This window comes from Physcomitrium patens, chromosome 6 (assembly GCF_059467195.1).
Source record: "Physcomitrium patens ecotype Gransden chromosome 6, ASM5946719v1, whole genome shotgun sequence".
NCBI lineage: Eukaryota > Viridiplantae > Streptophyta > Bryopsida > Funariales > Funariaceae > Physcomitrium > Physcomitrium patens.
This window is the reverse complement of record NC_143415.1, coordinates 4,346,088-4,356,460: the sequence shown is the minus strand read 5'-3', so window position 1 is coordinate 4,356,460 and position 10,373 is coordinate 4,346,088. Positions and strand designations below refer to the sequence as shown.

The 10,373-nt window shown below is 41.4% G+C and overlaps 1 protein-coding gene across 1 annotated transcript; it reads left to right on the top strand.

The window, feature by feature from the left end:
* Positions 1-2,890: 2,890 nt before the first annotated feature.
* LOC112283273 (uncharacterized) lies at positions 2,891-8,751 on the top strand. Its single transcript, XM_090250993.1, has 12 exons — positions 2,891-3,207; positions 3,786-4,292; positions 4,499-4,864; positions 5,018-5,138; positions 5,263-5,356; positions 5,482-5,818; positions 5,958-6,172; positions 6,372-6,813; positions 7,080-7,337; positions 7,483-7,783; positions 7,995-8,224; positions 8,344-8,751. The coding sequence occupies exons 2-12, from the start codon at positions 4,078-4,080 to the stop codon at positions 8,408-8,410; spliced, it is 2,646 nt and encodes an 881-aa protein (XP_090107119.1). The 5' UTR covers positions 2,891-3,207; positions 3,786-4,077; the 3' UTR covers positions 8,411-8,751.
* Positions 8,752-10,373: the final 1,622 nt, after the last annotated feature.

The window sequence follows — 10,373 nt, the reverse complement described above, 5'->3', positions numbered from 1 at the left end:
TTAGATTTGCTTTGCCTCATGTTATTTGCCTAGCTCTCGAATGATGCTATCTCACGCACGTTGAAATTCCGTGGAATTGTCAAAAAATTGTGACTTGAAGCTTGGGAATGGAATGAGTTCTTATACCTTAGTTTAAGTAGATGCATTGGATTCTGGCGCATTTTAACAACTGAAACATCAGTACTTATGGTACTCTTAAGTGAATGGGCATGTACACCTTTTGATGTGCCTTTTCGAGAGGCTTAGGAGTAAAATATCTTTTTACTCACATCTAACTCTGCTTCTTTCCTTTTTCTGATAGAGCAGCAAGGGCAAACTCTGTGCAAGGTTCCCTCAAGCATGGTTGTGATGTTAGAGAAAGAGATTTAAATCACCAATTTTTTTTGTAGTTTTTTTGGAAAAAAATCCCTTTCTTTTTTTTCTTTTTTTTTCTTTTTCTTTTTCTTTTTTTAATATTTCAGCGTCATTCTGGATTTAAATTTTTATTCTTTAAAATAATCCCCATATATTATTAGAGGTCATTTTTGTACCATCATCTTCTCACTCTCCTTTGTTTGTTTTGTATTTTCTTCTTTGCAACAGAATGATCTAATTTTAGTGCGTTGTGAATGAAAATTTAAAATCTAACCTTCATGTGGTATCTTTCATAGAACTTCAAGTCTTTAAATACCTCCACTTCTTCCATTAAGCTCAAATTAATCTGTAATGTATACGTGTGTTTTATCAAACATCACCTTGCACCTTGTCTTGAAGAGGAATTAACAATTTGATCAAATGAAAGGGAATTGTTTTGAGCATAAAATATATTGCACATCACACCATTCTTTTTCACCTACTTACAGTTTTGTTGTGCCCCAGTTTCTTTTCCCACATATAAGATCTCTATAAGAAAATTATTAACCTCAAATCCATTTCAAATTAATCTCTTTTTCTTTTTCTTTTTCTTTACATATGATTGAACCCTTGTGGTTTCATGTTCAAGTCAAGGTGCAGCCCATAACCAAAACAAAAAGCCTTAAAATTATGTTAGCTTTAAAAATAGGACAAAACTTATTTGAAGTCAATATGCACAAACTTGTATACTAGTTCATATAAAAAATTGCACTTATCTTATCTATTTTCATTCAATTCCAAATAGTGATAGTAACAATTACAAGTTGGAATTAGCTTCAAGGTCTCTAACAAAAATCAAAAGTCATTTATTCAAACATTCTTTTTTGTTACACCGCTAAGAATGACATAGACATAAGGCTTCAAAAGACTTGGCAAACATATATACGTACATATATACATGAATATGTATATAACTTGTGACACCACATTACTGTGTTCATTGGGCAAACATCTTATTTATCTCCTTCTTTATCCAATCAACCATCAATGCATTGGCTTTGTGTAGCTTTATAGCCTCCCCCCACATCCGAGACATGAAGCCAAATATATTGTTTCATGGTATTGCTTTGTTTGGGACCCAATTTAGGGTAAAGAATTAGGTGTGTCTGAGGATCAGTGACAAAAAGTTTATTATCATTATTTATACTGTTAATGTATCCAAACAGACTATTAATAATATATCATGGTGTCATTTATTTTAGTTTATTTTATTTTATTTTATTAATTTTAAGAATTCGAAAATGGATTGACCCTTTATGTGTGTGAATTGTCATTCTTTAAATGATGCAATGTTTGTGCACACAACACTAACACAGTCATCAAAAAGTTAACCTTGTTTTGTTATTAAAAAATAAATAAAAGAAAAAATTATTGTGTGAACAAATGAGCGTCATAATTTCTCCCCACGTATTCAAATTAAAAAAACATTCCCACGTCATCCCTATGTGCCTTTTACTTTTTAGCCACTCATCCAGTCGTTTGGCTACAGAGCCCAGCTACTTACTAAAAAAATTTGTTGATAATTTTGGGTGAATTATTTGTTTGGCAAGGGACCCATCTCATGAAGCAATCGACACAGAAGGTGCCAGCTCGGATGAGACCAACCCAAACTCCAGGTACTCATGTTGACGTGGCGCACGTGAGGATGTGCCTAATATTAGTATGAGGTGTGATCCACTGGGTGATTCAAAATATAGTATTGGAAATGGCTCTGTAATTTGCCTACCTGACTATTTCTGAGTACATGGATAGGAATGGTTGATGTTGTTGGCCTTCCATCCCAGAGGTTTCAGTTTGTTTGTGTGGGTTTGTCTCTCCGGAGTGACTCTTCGAAGTATATTCCACTTCTGCTGCTCTTGTGCATAATAGTTTGTGTTTATATTTATTTCTTTATTTATTTATTTATATCTTTAGAATAGTGGGTCTTCAGCAGAAATCATGGTGTAACGGCAGGTAACCATTTCGTTACCTTATTCGAGTGAAAACGAGCCTTGAACATTAACATGAGCTTGAACTCACGTATTTCTATTAACAGCACACATTTACATGAAAATACCTCAGAACATCAAAAGTTCAAAACCCTAATTTTATCTCCTGCCAACATTAACACTAAAGTTTACCCAGTCACATAAATGTGGATTGTTCGATGTATTCCAGAATACCAGGGTAACGCTTTTTCCTTCAATTCAATGTTTCAAATATAAATATGCGGACATTTCAATAAAAAAAAATTATTATTTAAAATAAGGGGATGAAAGTGAGGAGGATGAAGGAGAATGTGGGTGGGTTTCCCTGCTAAGATTCAGGGCTTGTTTTTATCAGGAGTGCGCTTCGGAGGTGTTTAGTTTAGCAGTGAGCCAAATTTAGCAGCGATGAAAGGGCTCCCCAGTAAGCGGGGCTGAGAAAATGGGAGGGAGCGGGGGGGGGGGGGGGGGCGAGGCTCGGAGAGCAGGGATAGTAAACCCACCAGCGAGGGATCTAGGCACAGACAGGGAGAGAGCCCGAGGAGCAGGGCGAGGAGGACGCACTGGCAGCGACGATGCACACACACACGCACACACAGCATCGCACAAACTCTCCTTCCCTTCCTCCCATTCCATTCAATCACGGACAAGACAAGCCCATATTCGTGGCATCTAGATCAGGAATCCCTGCCAAACTCGCTGCTTACTATCCGCTAGATCTCACTCTTCCTTACTAAGAGAGAGAGAGAGAGAGAGAGAGAGAAGCCCAGCGTTCAGATCCTGCACTTCCGAGTGCATTCAACGCGGAGTTTGGTGAACTGTTGGATCGGCGAGTGCCTGCTAATACCAGGTGGGTTACCTTGCATTGTGGTTGAACAGCATTTGCGTGTGTGTGTGTGTGTGGGTGCGTGCGTGCGTGCGTGTTGGGAGTCTGGTGGAGACAGCTTTGATTGAGGCTTCAGGTTTAGAGCAAACCCAGGGTGGGTGATGGATGTCCATTAAGGACCGGGTGCTTGTTAGGCAATGTGGCGATGCGGGCGTCGATTATTTGATTTTGTTCAGACAGGTGCTTGTAGGTCAACGATTGTGAGCTCTCCAGACAAGGTTTTTTATTTATTTTTTATTTTTTATTATTGCATGGATCAGGAGGTGTCCGAGTTCTAAGTTGGGATTCTCTGGGGATTTTATGCATGAGTTCATTCGCGGAGGTATTGTGGCGCATAGTTGTAGCTTGACAAGTTAGCCGCGCTGTTTCGCTTGAGAATGGTGCAGACTTGTGTGTTAATTTGGAGTTGCATGGGTCCGCATTTGAAGGGAGATCGCTAATTCTGGTCTGTGTCCATAGCTCAGCGAATTGGGTAGTGTCTTTTACGCAATCTATTGTATGAGGACAAGGTTGATGAGGACTATGTCACATTCTATGCGCAGGAAGGAATGTGCTGGCGGAGCACGTAGTGTAGCGTAAACTGGTGTTGCATTTCAATGTGATCGGGACTCGTGGTGAGATTCAATACTTCATTCTAACGGAGCGGCTGGAACCCTTGATTTAGGAGGAAAAATTTCTGTACAGCGATAGAGAGGCACTGGACTTCATTCACATTGTTCAGGGTTAGTGTCTTCCGAAGCTGAGTAGGGAGGTTAACGGTTATGTGAGCACAGTAGTGGTGAGATTCGCTCCAGGTGGAGAGAGGAGCAATCGAAGTTCGTTTTAGCTGGATTGATGAGTAGAGAAGAGAATCATCCCGAGGACAAGAAGCTCTCGGCTGTGAAGAGCTGGTTCACACGGAGTATCAGTTTTGGAGGTGTCCATGGCTCCAGCACTTCTTTGGCTGCGGCTGCAGCGTCGAAAGGCCAATCTGAAGGAAATGGTAATAATGGAGAAGATCAAGATACTTGGGGAGGCTTTAACACCACATTGAAGCAGCTATCCATGAGGTGGGGCGATATCTGCGAGACTTTTTGTTTCATCCTCGTGAGAAACACACGTTGTGAGGATCATTTTCTGTTGCTGCGGTGTTTCAAGAAAATGAACTATGCTTTAAATAACCATAAATATCTTTCTATTTTCAGAAAGAGTTTAGAGGTACCGAACTAAGTGATTGTGGATGGTAATAAAACGATATACTCCTGCTGGTGTGCAGGAGGACGAAGGTTTCCATGGAGACGGAAAAAGAGGGTGTGCCTGGGAGCCCTTCCATGACGCCTAGGAACGTCACTCCTTTGGTTCCTCTCACCCCGCTCAGGTGGAAATCCAACCCCTCTGAGCAAGACGAGCTGCAGAGTGCTGCCGCTACAGTAGAACGCTCTAGGCTTGGATTGAGTGCATCAAATGTCACTGTGTCATCCGAAGAGCACTGTAGGAGCAATCTGCCTACGGATGGGAGTGAAGTTGAGAACAAAGAGGATCGGGATATTGATGTCCAGACAAAGACAGTGCAGTCAACAGCAGAAGCAGATGAAAGTGAAGACGACAGCTTGGCCATGGAATCACCGAGTGGTCAGGATATGTAAGGAACTTAAAACATTTTCTTTCAATCCTCGTCGAACCCTTTTGTCAAGACAGTTTTCGCTTCTTGTGGCACAGTCCCACATTTTTCATTAGTACTCTAGTCAAAGATATGTGTTACGCTGCAAAACTTTGATAGCTTGTGCGCGTACAGGAAAGCATCACCAGGAGACGATGTCATGACGATGACGATTGATTTCCTGCGGGCTAGGCTATTAGCTGAACGCTCCGCTTCGAAGGCCGCTAAACAACGTATTCAAGAGCTTGGAACGAAGGTGAGTTAGGAGGGACCAAATTGACTAGGATCTGCGTGTTTAGAGGTGCATTTGTCAAGAACATGGATTTTATAGTTTTGAGCGTTACAATCAACCTTCAGCTTATGTTCACAAGTCTATGCAGGTGATGGAGTTGGAAGAGAAGTTGGAGCAGGTCATTGAAGACAAGAAAAAGGCTGAGAAGTGTGCGGAAGAAGCACTTCTAAAACTATTGACTGGTAAATGTTTCTGAAGACACGCAGAATCATAAAACAGCTTGCTGCAAAACTTATTCTGTTGCTAAAGAAGGGATACAGTTTACAAGAAGGATTCTTTGAGTTTATTATATCTATTGTGCGCGCAGGTAATTTTTCACAGGTCGCCGATTGCACAGCAAGAGCGGCGCAAAGTATAGCGTCCCTCAGCCCACCTGAAGGATTGCACGTTGCTTCAGGCTTGGCATCTGGTGGTGAGGAAATAAAGGAGGAGTTGCAGCGCGTTGAGAGCAGTGTCGGAGATTTCTCTAGAACTAATTCCATTGGAAGTTCTTTAGAGAGCAAAGACTCTGGGGATTCGAGAAGGAAATCGCCACAAGTCCGAAGTGAAGATAGGAGTGATGTGGATGGAAATGGCGATGTTTGGGTGACGCCTAAGCACATATTTGTATCGGAAGGGGAGTCGCCCAAAAAGCTGGATAACAGGTCATTTGAGAACTATTTTATTCTTGACATGGAATTCATTTGTTTTAGTAAATTGAAGGAACGATCTTCCTGTGTGGGTTGATTGATGTATCATGGATGCACACCAAACAATTAACTGAATGTTCACTCGATTCTCCAGAGCCGCAATCGAAAATCGGTTACGTAAAATGTGGTGTCAACTTAGTGCGGATATGTCTACTCTTGCGAAAGATAGCAATAAAGAAGAGTTTGCCCAGGAACAGCTGATGAATTGGATGGATCAAGTACCGGCTGTTCTTCAGGATAGATCTCCTCATAAGCCTGTGGAGCAGACACAAGGAAACGGTGGACAACAGAAGGCTATGTATCCACGAGGTACAAAGGAAGCTGAACATTTTTAAACTTTTTGAGAGCAATGATCTCATGACGCTTCGAATTACGCATGTTAGAGATAAGGAGAATACAATGATTTATTTTTTTGTTTGTTTGTTTGTTTTTTATTTTATTTTATTTTATTTTTTTATAATTTTATTTTTTGCTTTTGAGTTATTGACTGTATCGTGATTAATCGCAGAGTCCCATTTTGAACTATCACCTCCTGAAGGTTTACGAGGCAAAGTTACTGTTCAGGCAGATGCCAAAAGTATGCAACGAGAATGGGACAGAAACTGCTACGAGTCGGAACAAAGGATGGGGCAATCGAACCAGCGCGACTACCCACGTTCAGACTATAACAATGGACCTCATGATTTAGCTGATGACTTCGTGACGCCGCACCATGGGGTTTATCGCAGCAAAAGCTCCACTGACTGCAGTCATCCTCACATGCCCAAGAGCGATGCCCGAAAAGGATTCTATTCGGATTCTGACTTATGGGGTGTAGATCTGCATGGTAGGGACACCAGTATGGATAGTCAGCATAATGAGGGCAATATCGAGCACCGGCAGGGATTGGCCTATCCTGCGGTGGTGGAGCATCCTCTGCGGCAAGTAGAGCGTTCAGCTGCAGTACCCAGGTAGAGTTCTTGTTGCAGAAACTCTGCTCATGTTCCCAGTGATTTTGTTTACTTGTTCCAGCGATTTAAAAAATCTCAAATATTGCGCTGTCATCGGTTTGTAGAATGGTAGTTGACCATATCTATTTATTCTTATTTAATCCTCCATTTCTACTTCATCATGTAGTTTTTTATATTGGAAAAACCATCTGAGCAGAAAATTAAAATCCTGGATAGAATATTCTTATGAGTTTTCTGATCGTGACTCAGTTCGCGTGTTATATCAGGATGGATGGATCAGATAGCCGGGTGTGGTCTGAGAAACAATTGCAGCCTGAGTATCAGGATACATATTTCCAGCAGACAGGAGCCCAATGTGTCAGACGTCAGATTGGATATCCTCCAACGTACTGTGAAAGAGATTTTCAAGGTAGACCTTATGCTCATGCAAGTTTGAATCAATCAGCACAGGATGGATACAGAAACTCCCAAATCGACAATGGAGGTGCGCATCCGATGTTGGATATCCGAGATGGCAACCACAGGTATGGATGAGGTTGTTGATGTTGCTCACTAAGGCAACTAGATCGCTGTTTCCAACTTGTTTGTCTGTGTATCTGCAGTAGCTGGTGGCGAGCTTCTTCCAATACTTGAAACGTGAACTAATTATTTCATCTGGCTGTGATGCAGACAAAGAGATAGCAACCATCCCTACAGAAGCTACCATCAATCAGAAAGGAATCACAGACATGGCCATCGTCGGTCCCATTCTGCTGATAGTAGCAACTGGCCAGCTGAAGAAGACTACAGAGTAGCAGATGTGCCCCAACAACAGAGGAACTTGAGCGGGGTGATTCACCCATCTCATCCTGTCCATCCTGGAAGGAAGAACTACAACTTCTATGACCGTGACCATCACCCATCGTATGAAGACGACTTGATAATCAGACACGAGCCTGGGCATCGGCAAGACAAGAATCTTGATATAAAAGTGAGCCTGAGGCCGTTTCTTTTGGATGATTGGGCTTCAAACACGAGAAGAATTTGCTTCGTGCATTGTAATTTCGTCTTCAGCGTTCCTCGCAAAATGCTTAAATCTTTCACTGCAAGCTTGATCATGCTTCAGAGGGTGACCACTAGTTTACTAGTTTCACCATCTTATTGCCGTTTTTACAACATCTTCACTGCTTGTGCGTATGTAGACCCATGGGTTCGAGCAGCCTCTGCCACATGAGGCCACTCAAAACAGGCCTGTCGACACACCCGAGCCCAAACTTTTCCTTGGATATGGACCTGCTTACGACGCCCCAAAGGACTATTCACCAAATTCGCAGCAGAGTCGAGTGAGCAACAAGTCCAATGTAACTGACGTGTTGCTTCGGTTGCAGAAGGCGAAGGCCAGCATTCAGAAGTCGGGTTCAGATCGAGCCAGGTCAGTTAATCTCTACTCATCTCGCTGCACATTCTCTTATTGATCATCTTGTAGCTTACGTTTTTTTCCTCCCACGGAGAATTCTTGTTTCATAATGTCGTTGTTACCACCATGCACAGATCTAGCACCGACTTCTCGAAGCCTGAACACTGCATGGATCACCGAGTACACAGTACACGATGCTAGAACGCTTCAGAAATGTGGAGCGTCATCATTTGGGGGGGGGGGGAGTCTGGCAGGATAAGACCCTCCCATTCCTTGAGTATCTTTAAATTACACCTTCCCCCCGCCATAGACCTACGTGGGGACCAATTATCAAGTCATTCATTGCCAGATATGATGAAATCGGGCGGGCAGCAACCAACGCATGGAAAACTGCGGAGTCTTATGCACAGCAGTTCATGATAGGAGTTTGCCCACTGTTGCAGGGGATACATATATTAGCCATTCAAGAGTCTCTGCTTTACTACTTTCGACTGTATTGTACATCAATTTTTTTAAGTGATTGAATTATTTTTTAAGGGTAATCCTCCAATGAAGCGAGACACTAGAACAGCAACAAAAAAGCCTAAAAAAGTCTTTTTATTCGAGGTGCGTCATGCTATCTTCACATCATCCTTACCAACAGCCTTTAGGAGCTGTAAATCTTTGCCAGATACTTGAGCGATCTTGCTGACGCTCCCTGTTCCTCTACATAAATATTTTGTATGCTATCAACTGGCCGTCCAAATGATTGATCTGTTGACCAGTATTCTGCATTCAAACAAGGCATCTACTGCACCAGTTTTTGTTTGTTTGAATGGGAGTAATGGCCCTACGTGTATCTATCATCAGAGAAACTGTTTCCATCCACGGACACAGCTCGTCTTCCTTTGTCCGCTTGCCAAAATTCTTACATGGCTTGTGAATGCTCTGATCGTGGGGCTGAACATTCTTCCAACACAGAACAATTCTAAGATACTCAAATCATTCCTAACTTGGTTGAGCTACAGCACTTCCAATTTGTTTGTGGATCACTGCAAGAACCCACTGTCAGACCTGATCAGCAAATTTTTCTTTTTTTCCGTTTTTCTTTTTTTCTTTTTTTAAATTAGTTTTTTTAAGCTAGTCATGTCATCACAACTGTCAACAACTGTGCATTCTGCCAACAATGTAAGGAGTATAAGAAGTAGAAGAAGCAGAAGAAGAGGCACCTAAGTTAGAATCAGTTGGGACTGAAAAGCGGATAGCAACTGGAGGCCAACTGTAGAGGCACACTAGCATGCAAGCTCTCACACACACACATACAAACACTTACTCAGTCTCATGGAGGCATGAGTGTTGTCTTACACACCACCTAACAATTGAGTCCATGCTCCTTCTCTAGGACGAGGCATTTGTACTCTCCTCATCAGTCATTGGGTTTTGCCAACATTTTTGTCACCTTTCTTTTGACTTGTGGGAGGAAGGTTTGATGGATAACATTGACCATGGATTTTGATTATTTGTTCCTGGTATGACTGAGATGAAGATGAGGCTCTCCTGAGCTCTCAAGGCTGATAGTTTTAGAAGCTTTTTCTTGATATATATATATATATATATATATATATATGTATGTGATATTCTGTCTTGACTGGAAAAGCAAAGAATCATGTTCTTGTGTAGTCATTGGTTGTGGAAGTTGGGTGCCATGTTTAAAGCAACCCATAATTTCCTGTTTGATTGGAGTGAATCTCAACAAGTCCAAATTTACTCAGGGGTTCACAGATTAATTAATTGTGGGAGAAAAATATTTTAACACAATGATGCTTGCTGTTATCTTCAAAACATTAGAGTTTACACAGTTGTTCTAATTCTTTTTGGTATACTAATATTTTCATCCATAGCTTGTCATTGCCAAGTTGGATGGGTGAAGAAGATATTATTCTTAGCTTGATATCCAGAAATGATGATTATTTGTAGTAGAAGTTAATCCAAATAATAAAAAAAAAAAATTGGTACATTCAAAATAAATTAACATGTCCACTTCAGTTGGTAGTCTAAGAACAGTCCAAGTGAAGGTGCACTAATTTCAAACAACAAGGAATGCTCAAACTAAACAAATACTAGAATTGAAGCAAACCACCCAATTGTCTCTCTGTTTGATCCCAAGGCTTCCTTAATACCACAC